This window comes from Nothoprocta perdicaria, unplaced genomic scaffold (assembly GCF_003342845.1).
Source record: "Nothoprocta perdicaria isolate Ctin4 unplaced genomic scaffold, notPer1 scaffold_118, whole genome shotgun sequence".
In the NCBI taxonomy this organism is placed as follows: domain Eukaryota; kingdom Metazoa; phylum Chordata; class Aves; order Tinamiformes; family Tinamidae; genus Nothoprocta; species Nothoprocta perdicaria.
Genome location: NW_020454294.1, coordinates 650,426 through 664,220, shown reverse-complemented (window position 1 = coordinate 664,220; position 13,795 = coordinate 650,426). Strand labels below are relative to the sequence as shown.

Here is a 13,795-nt window from a genome sequence, read left to right as displayed (position 1 = left end):
CTCCTTCCTTGAAAAACACCCCAAATCGGCTCAATTTTTAAAGAGCCACAGGGCCAGGGTGAGAGCGAGCAAGTCACTCACAGAAAAGGGGAAACATTGGTCCCATCTAAATGCTACCCCAGGGGATTAGATAACACATAAGCTCCGTGCACGRTAATAATTACATGGCTCTGATTGATTTAAGAAGTCGCTATTGTCTCTGCTCATCCTAGAGACACTGATGAACCAACATCTTCTACCCATTTTCTTGCTGATGGAGAACAGCCCCTGTAATTTGTTAATGCCTCTTCTCCTCTCCTCTCCGATGGAAATCTCAGGCATGCCAGGCCTTGGGATAACAATAATACATAGATTTTGAGGGTATTTATAAGAGGCTTAAAACTTAATCCTACATGAGCAAGGTAAGCCTGCTCTTGGCCTAAAACAAGGCTGGAAAATCTGGTGCCATTGCTACAGCAGAAGAAAACAGGGATTAATAACAGTGAACACGCAGGGATTAATAACAGAGAACACGCTTTGAGTGGGGTCAGGCAACCACAAGCGTTTCAGAGCCAACTTCTGCAGCAGCATTACAGGGCCTCAGCAGTAATTAGGGAATCGTGGGCATTTCCTCCACCAGAGACCAAGGAGAAGCCATGAACTTCAGCTCCTGGTGCTCCCGAGACCTCCCCTGCCCTGCTCGCTAGGTCTAGCGCTTTTCCCCATGGCAGCAATTCCTGCAGGACCTCTGCAGCCCTACATAGGAGGGAAAATAAATCCCAGCACCGTTTCCAGTGGGTTAAAAGCTGCTCTGCAACTCCCCAGGGTGGGGGCTCATTGGCAAACACATAGCGGGGGAAGAAAAACTTCACTTTTCTGAAAAATAAAGCTATTTATCAGGGGTGGGTAAACACTAGCTAAATAGAGACCTTGCTCTCAGGAGAGGGAGAAGGGCTTGTGAGCCCTCAACCATGAGCTGGGGCTCAGCCCAGCTTGATTTTTGACCCTSTCAGAGGTGCCTGGGATGGGGCTTGGGAGCAAGAGTCCATCACATGAGGAGCAAGTCCATGGGCTGGTTACGTTGCAGGACCCCAGAAGCAAAACTGAGGAGCCGAGGAAGCTGCTGGCTACAAGGCAGCGAGAGGCAGCACTGTAATGACAAACCCATCCACAGGGGCCACACAGAATCATAGAATCACAGAATGCTTCGGGTTGGAAGGGACCTCCAGAGGTCATCTGGTCCAACCTCCCTGCACACGAAGGGACACCCAGAGCACGTGGCACAGGGCTGCATCCAAGTGGGTTTTCAAGATCTCCAAAGGAGACTCCACAACCTCTCTGGGCAGCCTGTTCCACTGCTCTGTCACCCTCACTGTTAAGACATGCACATCAGGGATACACTTGGGCTTGTATCCATCACCTGGGCTTTTGCCCACCAGCAGAAATCTCAATTCTCACTCTCCTTCTAAAGGACCACGTGGATCTCTGTCTCCACAAACAGCTTTAGGAAGGTGTTTTTCAGTTTGAGAAACTCAGCAAGTAATGGCAGCATCACACCCACGTTCACCCATTCCAGAGGATACAGGTCAATAGCTTTATCAGGAGATCGCATCTGCCTTGGTCTTTTATTGGTGTAATTTCAATTATATCCATGAAACTGGGAACCCTTCTGCACAGTAAAGGCAATACAGCATCATCCTAAAAGCAATCCAGCCTCAATGCAGTTTCGCTCTCACTTAGACCACGTTCTCCTGTCTCACCTGCAGTTACCTTTGCAACACTGTGCAACAGGAGAAGCTCCTACTGGCTTTCAGCAAACAATTTTCACTTTTATATTATTCTCAGACAAAGGAAGGGGAACCAAAAGGATGCCCAAAAGTGATATTTAAAAAGAGCAAATTGGAAAGCCAGCTGAGAGCAACGCTTCTGCACAGCCTGTAATTAGGGCTGTGGAAGTCCCTGCCGCAGGAAGGGCTGGAGAGCAAGCAGGCGGAGAGCAACGCGCTGAGGCCAAACAGCAACGGGAATTGGGAAGGGACCTGAAACCCCTGGTTTCACTCAATCGTTAACTAATATAGAGTTTCATGGAGCCCAAGACTCCAAGAAATGGGTTGCTGCATCTTTCCCGAAAGGATTGGTGTTGAGCACCACAGGGATGCGCAGCCCCTCGGAGCTGCACCCGGAGGAGTCCCGCACTTCATAGCGCTGACCTCAGCTTCGGGTTCAAGGCAGAGAGCTCTCATCACGGAGCACAGCAGCTCTTTCCAAGGAGCTGCCCTTGCGGAAGAGCTGGACCAGGGCCCTGGGCCGCTCCCTGAGGTTTGGTGGAGCGACAGATCTCCATGTGGCCACACTCGTGCCAGCAAGGCCGGGCAAGGAGAGCACTTTCCAGCACATGGAAGAATATGGACCTTGGTGACCACGTGTTGGGGCACCCTGATGGCCTAACACAGGTGTCTCCTATCACTTAAAACCAAGAGGCTCAATGAGAATGGATATGAGTTTTGCAGATGTGACCACAAACACGTGAGAGGGGTAGGAAAGATCTTTCTGATCACCACCTTTTCCACAAACCTCTTGCTCTCCAGGGAATCCACGACCTTTTGGGAAGCCCCATATATCATCTGAGAAGCCCAACAGGTAGTCATGCCCCATCCTACTTCTTTCCTTCCCACTATCTGGAAGGAATAAGCAAGGAAACCAACACAGAGAAATCACTTACTTTCTTCTTGCTGCAGTAGATCTGCCATTTCTTCTCCGCTGGCAGTGCAAACATTGCTTCTCTGTGCTTGTCAGTGAGGTCAAGTTCATCCTGAGAAGGGGAGAAAACACAAAACAAGCACCATGAGCACAGCCAACAGCAACCGTGCAGCCACAACCCCCCCAGACAAGTGATATAAATCAATGAGAGCTCCACTGACGCAGCGAGGCCAGGGTCACAAAGCATCGCCTCTCGCCCTATGGCTATTGATTTGTCTGGGTCAATGGCACTGATTATCATCCCGTTATTACTGACCGCTCCCTGACTCCTGCGCTGCAGCTGGCTGGCGAGGGCCAGCGGGCTGCAAACCTTTCTGCAGAGTTCCTCACAGGGAATGCCTTAATTATGGCTAAAAAAGGCAAGTATTTTACAAAGGACAGCCATGAAGTCAAGCTCCCCACGCACTGCAGCTGCTGGAGAGAGAACTTTATGGAGTTAAGAGCTCCAGAGGATAGATCACATCTAAGATAAGGGAAGAACAATCCAGTCTGGACCTTTCTTTTTCACCACCCTGAATAGCTGCTTCATCACCAAGGACCCCGGGAAAACCAGGCTGGCTCCGTCAACAACACTCTTGTCACCAAAATCCCCTGGCCACAAATGTGCCTATGGCAACATGCATCATCTCCCGCTCCAAATCCTGGACCAAAGACCCAAGGCGAGATCCCTGTTGTCTCTCATACCTGTTTTATGGGCAAAACAGGCAGCAGAGACCTGCCCAAGCCCATGCAGAAAGCCTATGGCTTTTGGGTTGTTTTCCAATATTTTGAAACACGAAGTGCTTTTTCCTAATACCCACAGTTCAAAAAGAGACATGCCCTCTCTGCTAAAAATGTACTAYGTGGTAGCTGGCAGAGACGAAGCTGTTTCCTGATTAAGACCTTTATTGGTTTATGTGATTTATTTTTCTTCAAAGGATACATCCATTTTCTCCTTTCAAGTCTCGGTTAGATCCGTGCCCTCCGCCGGGATGCCGGGCTGTTATCAAAGCATCACTGCTTCCCATTGCTGGATGTAGGTCAAAGCTTTTATCAGGGAATACACTGAATGAAACGCTCAGGCGGGGCTGGGAGGCTCATTTCCAAAGCCAACATTGATCCCACACCCATAGATGTCTCTTAAAAAAGCCACCACTGATGCCAACCCTTCTGCCGGAGGAGGCTCTGACGCAGCAGTGGAAGCTGCAGACCTGCCGTGGCCCCCAGCCAACTCATCACGTGCAATCAGTGGATTTAATTAAGAGGATCTCTGTTAAAAAATGCCAATTAATTCCACCAACTAAAAGAAAAACCCCCACACAGAGACTCATTACAGTGAATATTAACATCTGAAGTGGTTACGCTGGTAGCCACTGGTACCCCAGTCACAGAGACAGGCTCCATCTGGCGCAGGCTGGGAAGATGCTTATGGGAAAGACAGGTCCCTGCATTATCAAGCCCACAGACCATGAAGAAATTCAGCTGGTCTCATTAACGCTCAAATTGCATTCAATACGGATCAGTATCCAAGGAAAAGAGCCTTCAGCTATCCGGTAAACCAAGCCAAGGGTGCTCCAGCACGGCACACAGCAGTGGGAGCTGCAGAGTCCTGAGCATCTCCRAGCTGCTGCTGCCTGCAAGCTCCCCCCGTACATCCATTTCGGAGATGGGGTTCATTTCCCAAGGAGATTACCCCTCCAAAGAAAGGCGTCAGGGAGCTTTTGCAGTTCCACACGCTTGGAGAAGCTCCGCTTGCTACACGACGTTTTCCCCCTGTAGCGGTCGGCTCTTCAGACTGATGTGCAAACAGCCTTCCCRCGCTCGCCGAACACAACTGACATTTGTGGAGTGCTGGAAGCTGCCACTGCAACCGAAACACTTTTGCTGCCTTGATACAGACTTAGGGAAAAAAAAATGAGGTACAAGAAAGCTCAGTTTTACTCCTTTTGGACCYAATGCTTCTATTCAGGAGATGAGCTGCTGACATCCCAGCCCTGCTTCTGCCCCTGCTTTGCATTTTCTTTGCAAAAGCTCTCCAACAAGAAGATATATTATACAGCATCTAGCTAAAACGCAGGCTGTTTAAACTCGGCTCTTTGGAAAAGGGCATGTCAGGGAGGATGAGGATCCCATGCTAAATATTTACCACCGCCTTAAGTGCTACCCCAGTCTGGCTGAATGCAGCAGAACGCTGTCCCTGTGACCCTACTTCCCCGGCACGCGAATCTTCTATTCAGACATGGAAGCCACCACGACACACATCTGYAGTTAGACTCCTAGAAAAACATTTATTGAACCTTTCCCCAAAAAACTCACCCCTAAAAAAACATGCACAGAACTGAAGGTTTATTACCCAAGGAGAAATATAAACGGAGCTGAAGCCTAAGCGGGAGCAGGAACGAATAAAGCAGCAGGACGTGTTCGATGTGGCTCTGTGACAAGGTGCAAACACATCCGAAACGGGTGCAGAAATGCTTTGCCACCTCATGCAGAACATTTCCCTCGCCCAGGCTCCAACACGTTCAGTCATCGCAGCCCTGCGTTACTCAGATACACCCACCTAATGATAACTAATGAGATGCTTGGGAGAGATGTTTAAGCAAACACAGTGGGGCAACCAGTGAGTATGGAAATCCTCCTAATCAAATAGTGACTAATGACTGTTATTTCAAGCAGTAAAAGCAACTGAATAGTCAAGAATCAGCTTTTTGTTGTTACGTAGGGGTGTGGAAATCCATGTGCCCACCTTGCTAGACTTGAGGAGTCCCTTCGGTCACCAATGAGCACCTCAGCACTCAGCAGCCCCACACAGGCAGCTCAGCTCTGGTCCTTCCAGTGCTGGAAGATGAGCTGAGGATGGGAAGACTGGCTGTTTTCCAGGCATTCCCCATCCACCAAAGCCTTGAACTATCGTGCAGTGGAGTCCTGACACCGTTGGGAGGCTGGGTGCAACCTCAACCCAACGCTCCTCCAATCAATAATCATGAACTCAATCGGGTGATTCTGATCAGCAATTAATTTTAAGGCCCGTCTGCAAGCACACAACATCTAAGAGGAAGAGTGAGAAGACAACTGTGCACATCGGGTTCCCTCCAGCCCCAACGAGCACCCAGAGCCCCCACTGCTCTGCCCCTCCACACCTGGCCTTCTCCCGGGGCGAGATTTGCCAACTTTGCCATTTTTAAGCATTCTCTTGGAAGCAGGTCAAAGGCACAGAACATAACAGCTTCATTTTGCTACCAAAAGGAAGTCTCTGCCCAGAGTGTTTTTACTGGAAAGAGATATGCTGCTCTTAAATATTTATCCCGTACAGTTAAACTATTAACCTTTAGATCAGGAAACGTGTTTCCACATTAAATATCCATTTGAATACGCTTCAGAAAATTCATAGTGGGGATCTCATTCTAACCGTTCAAATGCTATTTCTAGGAGGTAAAATATGTCTGTGATTTGCTTTGCTGATGGCTCACAGCTCTCTACCCAAGCCAAGCAAACTTCCTCTTCCTTCCGTGCATGATGTGAGCCTCTAGTGAATGCAATAACACATCATTCAATGAAAGCCACCTTAGAAATATGTGGTTTTGGCTCAGCACGGTGTAGGTAAGACCCTAAGGGTCARACCTGTATTTTTACCCTGCCCTACATTTTTTCCTTGGAAGAGCCAGAATGGTTCTTCTGGAGACGTTCGTGGGCCTCAAGCAGACTGGTACCTGGAGCCCCAGCTGTGGTGGCATCACTGCACTGGTTGAGGTGACTCATCCAGGACACCCTAGTGCAAGATGTCACCTCCATCCAAGCAGATCCAAAAGATGGATTCAGGGTGGGTGATTCAAACCCCATCCCTAGATGAGGCCAAGAGCCATGGCCATTGCTCCCTCCCTTCCCAGACAGAGCTGCCAACTTCCAAGCTGTGCACGAACAAGCTCTGGAGAYGGCACGGAAGGAGGCAGAGGCAGCACTCAGACAACCAGGGCAAAGCCAGGCAAGTGGAAAGGCTGCCAAGGAGCCCTGCTCTTCATCAGTGCAGGGACAGGGGCAGCTGAGCCTGAACTGGAGAGCTCCTCCAAGTCCGTGGTTACTCGGAGGCTTYGCTGATGCACACTTGCCAAAAATACTGAATCACAGCCCATTCCAGCAGCGACAGCATCAGCCAGGCACTGAGTCAGAAACAACTCTGCACTGGGAGAAGCCTGGAAAGACGGAGGCTGAGAAGACAAGGCAGGAGAGGAACAGAGCCCGACCCTACCGCAAGAACTGCCAAGTTTGTAGGCAACACTCTCCGTTGCATGACCTCTTCATGGATCACACACCRAAGTTCTGCTGGGAGAAATGTTTGCAGAAAAGGCATGAAACTGCAGCCCTGGCCCTGCACGTTAAGCTGCCCAAGAGCAATGCAGGTTCTCACAAGCATCCTCAGTGTGCTCAAAGCCACCAGGAGGGGACAGGAGGCCACGTGGGAGAAGACAAGCCACCAGTACAACCACCCCCGCTATTTTCATGCTTTTACCCAGGCATTGGCTTTTCCTATCAACAACTCCCAGATTCCATGTTCCACCTAAAAAATTGGCAAGAAGTAGCTAGGGACTAAACTCATACCTAAGAGACAATTCCCAGTACAGGGGYCTGCATCTATAATTCGAAAAACCAGAACACATGAAGGAGACTGAGAAGAGGGGGGAAATTATGTCATCAATGGCCATAATTGAAATAAAACCATGAAAAGGTGGCTACTTTGGAGCTTATATAAAAATGTATAAAAGTGTCTATATATATACACACATACACAYATATATATACACATATATACACACACATTCACAGATCAGGTACAAAGAAAGACCCAACTACATCAGTAAATGGACAACACAGTGACGAGTAAGTGAATTTATTCCCAATGGATGGATGCCCAGAGCTGAAAAACTTCCGTGTAAGGCCTACAAGGAGACCAACAAGAGGGAAACATAACAACAGTGTCTCCTTCCCCCAAAAATAATGCCTGAGAGATCCAGATTGCTTAAAATAAGAAAAAAGAGATAACACTTTTTGACAACATGCGGCATCAACTAGCACAGCACAGGAGTTTACAAAGAAATCTGCCTGCTGAGGCTTACACCAGCTTCCTTTGCAGGGTCACATCGCTTTTTCTCGCTCTTCCAGGCATTCTTCTCCAAGTTCATCAATGTGATTTATCCAAGCGCGCTGCCGTGTCAAGGGAAGCAGCAATCAGCATTTTTCCCTCTGCACCTCCTCTAATCTCCTGCTAAGCAAACACTGCCRAGCGGGTTGATTCACGCTGCCCGGCTCGACCAGGGTTTACACCAGCACATGAGAAACCTCAACTCAATGACTGATCTGACTGCACTTGCTATTTTCTTTTTAAGCTGTTTTCCTAAATAAGCACGTTTATTAATCAGTAACCGACCTCGCATGATTACAGGCAAGCAAATATGGCCTTCAGCTGCAGCCTGGTAATCCATTTTGCAAAGCAGGAGGAGCTTCGCTATCTGTAATGCATATTTAGGTGACTGCAGTTCTCAGCATGTGCAGATTTAGTTCTACTCTTTATTTTCAATAGCAAGGTAGTGAAACAAGTCTTCTATTTTTAGTAATAAAAACGCCTCCTCTCCAGCACAAATCTTTTCATCCCTAGGACACAGGGAACTTAAAAACAACAACAGAAACACCCCTGCAAACAAACCAACCCCAGCCAGTAGTATCACTACTCTCTTTTTCTTTATTCATGACAATTGCCAGCTGGAGTTACAGAAGACAAAAAAAAACCCAACTCTTTATTAATGAATAGACATACTGGATACGCAAGCTTTTATTAATTTTGCTTTCATCAATCAATATCTTTCTTCTCATAAAAGAAGCACTGCCCACAGCAAGGCGATGAGCAAACAGCAACACGGAATCACAACATCGAGTAAATCTCCTCATCAATCCCCTCATCCCACATTTCATTTTTAGTCATTGATCAGAAAAGACCCCAGTCCATCCTGATCTGATCTGATCTCACTGCAGGGATGTAAATAAAATACAGACCCCTCCCTTCTTCTGTAGAAGAGATTACAGCCATCGATATCTGATTTAGCTCTGCCATAAACTCTCTCTCCAGCTGCTCAACGTTCCCATCAGTTCATGTGTTTAGTTAATTCATTTAGTTAATTATTTCAATAGGCTCAAGTCTAGGTTTCAAACGTGCTCACAGACCAGCACTAAAGCATTTTTTAAAGAGAGAGCTACACTTCAGCTTTGCAGCCTTTTTGCTTGTAATACACCCCTACCACTGCAAACGTACACGTTTCTTCTACCGAGCGTTGCCTTTTATGACCCTTTCACCAACGTCACCTGCAAAACCGTTCTCTCAGCTTAATTAAACGCAGAGCACTTTTACAGCCTGACTTACTGTACCAAGTGCCCCAAAGCAAGACTCGTGTTGATCTAAGCTATTTGATCCAGCGAGGGCGCTTGCAGAGCTGGCAGCCCTGCAGGTGGGCTGTCACAGCGGGTTTTGCGGTCGCACGCAAGCTCTGAAAGCGGCGACAAAAAGACGTCCTGGCCCATTATCCAGCATTGTGACCCCTAAAACGCACTGAATTCAAGCCAAGCTGGGCATGACCACCCTTCGGCGGGTGCATCTCATGCCACAATGAACCGTAGAATTGCCAAATAAATAACAAGGAGGCTTCAGATTTGCATTTCACATGTATATATGTACGGGTATACATATAGGCATATATATATATATATATATATACACACACAAACACAAAGAAGCTTTGAGCATATATATTCAAAGAAGCATCTACCGTTTCCATCAGTGTCTGGGCACCACCACTGCTGACCCCAGTGGACGCTACTGCAGTTACAAGCCAAGCCCATGTGCAAAGCCCAGTTTTGGGCCTTCCCTGCCCTGTAACAGTTGCCCAAGAAGTCTCACACTTGTACTATTGCACTGTGCTGATCTGGAACTTCCTAGAGCTTGAGGCTGGGCACCTCTGATGGCAATTAGAGGCTACAAAGCCCCATGCTGACTTGTTCCCACTATCAGGACGACTTCTGTTTCTAGGACTATTTTATTGGGTTTAGGCACTTCTAATTTCCTAGGGTCATTTTTAAAAACTTGAGCAAGGGCAAAACAACGAGCTTCTGTGGGAGGGTACAATTTCTTGTCGAGATTTAGCTTCCAGCAAGATGCTGAATGCAAGCAGGCACCAGATGGGGTTCTAAACATACTGATTTTTCTCGTGTTTAACCAGTATCTTTTTTTTTCTTAAGCTGAGCTCCAAGGCAAGACTATTTTGCATATGAAGAAATGCAATCACTCCATTCCATATCACTGATTTGCTGGTCATCTCCTCTGCAAAAACTTTGCCTTTGCAGCAAGCACATAGAAAAATATCTGTTAAAAGCCTCCTGGTTTTGGGTGACGCAGGGAAGCGAAGCTAATCCCACCTCTTGGTCTCCTCTTTTACAAAGCACCAAGTGGAAAGCACTTAGCAGGTAGACAATCTCATTTTTCCACTTTAGCTATACCTTTCATCGAAACAAAGGGTTTTCTTATTTGCCTTCTACCTTGGGCTGGGGCTCACGCTGTGCCGTAATGCAGTTCCTTCATAAAATTACTAGTCGGAACAGCAAGGCCTTTAAACCCCGGCAAGCCCACACTCTGGCTTGCAGTCAGAACAGATACTGCAATTGCACAAACGCCCCGGCTGGATTACACTGCTCCTCAGYGGGTTGTATCGCTCAAGCCCGCACAACACGTGCAGGCAGAAAATCCTTGCTTGCTCGCTGGGTAGGAGCACAAACTTYGCTCTCAGATGCCCACCTCCCCAAATGCATGGTTAAGACATTATGTGCAAAGGCGTAAAGCCGGGAGGTGCTGACGGGCAGCGCGGAAAACGGGTGCCGAAGGTGTCCTTTGTGTGGCACAAGGTTCCAAATAGCGTGCATTAATAAAACAGACATTCCTGAATCGCCTGGTTTTCCTCATTAATTTCCTCATTCCATCATTTGTAAGAGTGAGGGAGGACAGGTCTGGGAAAAGGTGGGGCGCAGCGCCCAGTGCTGCAAGCGCTCGGCCCCGGAGAGACCCCGTGGCTGAAATGGGGCACAAGGGCTATCAAAATTGTATTCTGTCCAGGTGCAAGCTTTTTTTTGTATATGTTAATATAGCAGATGGTGGCTTGGRCCATTATTCAATGATTTCCAAAATCATGCGGATTTAATAACCCTAATAATGCAAAGCCCAGGTAGCAAAATCATAAAAAAAAAAAAGACCAAACCAAATCAAGCCAAACCACCTCCCAAAACAGTTGCCCTGTAAGCACAAAATGCAAAGCTTTGCTTTGCAGTCAATCCTTTAGCTGTTGCCTAAAAGCCACGTTGTCATGCACGGCAAAAAGCATCATGTTTTCTCCTCCTTGGGCCAGAAACCAACAGAAGGGAAAAGAAAGCACATGACTTACGTCCCTATGGAAAACTGGAGAGGAGTATAAAACTGGATATGGCCATAATGAATTATCTCCTCGCTGAAGCTGCTCAGGAGATACTTGAGGCTCATGTGGGTGCTGTTTGTAAAGCTGCATAAAAGTCCAGGCTCAGAGACATCTTTTTTTCAGCACCGTACATTATCTCAGCTGTAAACAAGTCACCCAGCGTGGATCAYGTCAAAGGGAACACAGCGGGAATCCTCGTGACTTGGAATACTATMTGCTGCAAATGGTCCTCATCCAAAGAGCACCTCTCTTGCCTCTGATAAAGTCCCTTCGTTGCCACAGGGACAGAAAAAACAAACACCTGAATAATGTAAACTGGTGGTAACTCTATTTTTCCCCTTCTGTCTCCCAAGCTCCAGCTACTTCATAAATCTGAGCAGAGCACCAGAGCAGACTTCCATGTCAGGGGAGGGGAAGGCATAAATCACAACACTTGAGAGAACATGTGTGAATATCTCCCCTCCAGCAGATCCTCACTCMTTGTGGTCACAAATAATGTGCAGCATCAGCTGTTTGACATCTTCCACGCACAAGCCTTCCTCCAGAGCCTAAGGGGGCTGCAGACACGGCCGAGTTCCCCTCTGCAAGCCCCCAAAACCTGAGGGCTGCTAGGAACTGGAGGGAGATCCTCTCTGTATCTGCTCTGGCTTTCTAGCCTATTGCTGAAAACCTGCTGCTGCACATCCCAGGCAGGACACAAGGCAAGATGCATGRCTGCACTCATTTCTTCTGTGTTCCTAAAGAAAAGCAGGAGGTGAAAGAGATGCCTTGCTCTCAACAAAGCACTGGGAAGTCCCACAGGGAACAGCAAGGGGTTATTTCCTAAAAAGCCTAATTCACCTTCTCATCAGCTCTCATTAGCTGGAAAAAGAGTCAGGGACAGTCTCTGATCTACAGCAGCTGCCACCAGCTGCTCTGAGGAGGCAGTCACAGGAGCATCTCCAGGGCATTAGACACCAGGCAGCATCTGGCGCTGGGTGTCAAGGACCAGGAGGTCACCTGCAGGGTGCTGCTTCACGTGATGCTTCCAGGTGCTGGAACAAAGGCAGGTTGGGCCCTTCTCCTTCAGCCTTGCAGAAAGCTTCAGTGAACACAGTGAGGTCACTGGGTGCTCAGGGAGAAGCAGAGACACATGGCATAGTGTCCAATACCTGTAATTCCTTCTCCAAAATGAATTATAAATCTAATTCAAATGAATTCAAAAGAAGACAAGAATCTAATGGGAAATGGTTCCTAGCTCAACCTGCGGCTGAATTTAGGTGAATCTAGGGGCTGTTACCACAACTGCTGCCACAGATCAAGCTGGAGACACCTGCAGGGACCAAAGCTCCAGCACATGCAGGGGTGGCCCAACCCTAAGCCTGGAAAAGGCCAAACAGAAGCAGGCCGGGCTCAATATGCCATGAAGCTGGTAGTGATGGGCCTCACTGGGCTCCTCTGAACAACACAGGGCCAACGTGGATGCTGCACACCAGGATGACAAACCTGCTGTGTCCCTCTGACAGGGATGTAAAACTCATGTGCAAAGGTGTCCGGTTCCTCACCCTCCCTTCAAACAGACCCCGGCACTCGTGGGTCTGACCCGGTGAATGCCTGGCCTCGCTCTGACCTTTCCCCACCAACCCATTCAACTCCCCTGAGCCTCCACCCAGCCATGGCGCGCGCGTCCCGCGGGGCTGACACGCACCGCCACACACGCAGCGCTTCATTGAAACCCCCCCAAGTGACAAGGAGCGTTAAGCAGCTTTAAAGGACATCAGTCATTCACCCATCTGGTGGAAAGCCTGGTCGCTGGCCGAGAACAGAGTGGCTCGTGACGGCAGGGGCTGCCATATGGCACCATTATGCGTCTCCCTGCGCGGGCCTGCTCGTAGCGCGGGGGAAGGCCTCAGCCTTTGAAGAGGTGCCGTATTGTGAGCTGGGGTGCACGGCAGCCTCCGGAAAGGGGCCGTGGCAGATGGCAGGGCTTTGTTCCCGGCTCGGAGCAGTGGATATCCCCCCTCACGCAGCGCCGATGTCCGCGGTCCGAGCACTGACCAAAGCCTTTGCAGGGCGAGGGACAAAGGGAAGTGTCTCAAAAGGGGCCAGTGCCCCCCTTGAGTGACATCCCAATAATGCTCAGATGAAAGCCTGGCTTGGATAAAAGGTCATTTGACCTCAGGGCCAAAAGCGTAGGAAAGGGAACAGGCCTCTCTGGGAGGAACCATTGATGACGCCTTAACCAAGGCAACGGTATCTGCATGTTCCCCGAGGCAGGGAAAAGCAGCGGCCTGCTGGATATTCACCGCTGGGATGGGATGTATCGTCCTCACTATCCAGGTTGCAAGTGGGGCACCTCTTCCTARCTAATCTGCTCACATCTGCGTCTGGACAAGAAACTGATCCCCCTTTTTTTGGTCCCTCGAGAAGTCCTTGGGAGCATCAGCATAAAAACACATCCCTTTGGCAGAAGCTGGAAGTCAAGCAGATACAATCCAAAGGATCCATCGGGCAGCCCCACACAAAAGCTCAGGAATGTGAGTTGAGCTTTTAGGTGACMAGGCCTTGGAGAGACCAATGCTGCTCTAAAACCA

The 13,795-nt window shown here is 48.7% G+C and overlaps 1 protein-coding gene across 2 annotated transcripts in view; it reads right to left on the bottom strand.

The window, feature by feature from the left end:
• DAAM1 (dishevelled associated activator of morphogenesis 1) overlaps nt 1-13,795 on the bottom strand; it is a 65,985-nt gene that overhangs the window by 34,558 nt on the left and 17,632 nt on the right. For both annotated transcript variants that reach the window (XM_026053771.1, XM_026053772.1), the window contains exon 3: nt 2,702-2,791. In XM_026053771.1, coding sequence (XP_025909556.1) covers nt 2,702-2,791 — 90 coding nt within the window. The remainder of the gene's footprint in view (nt 1-2,701; nt 2,792-13,795) is intronic.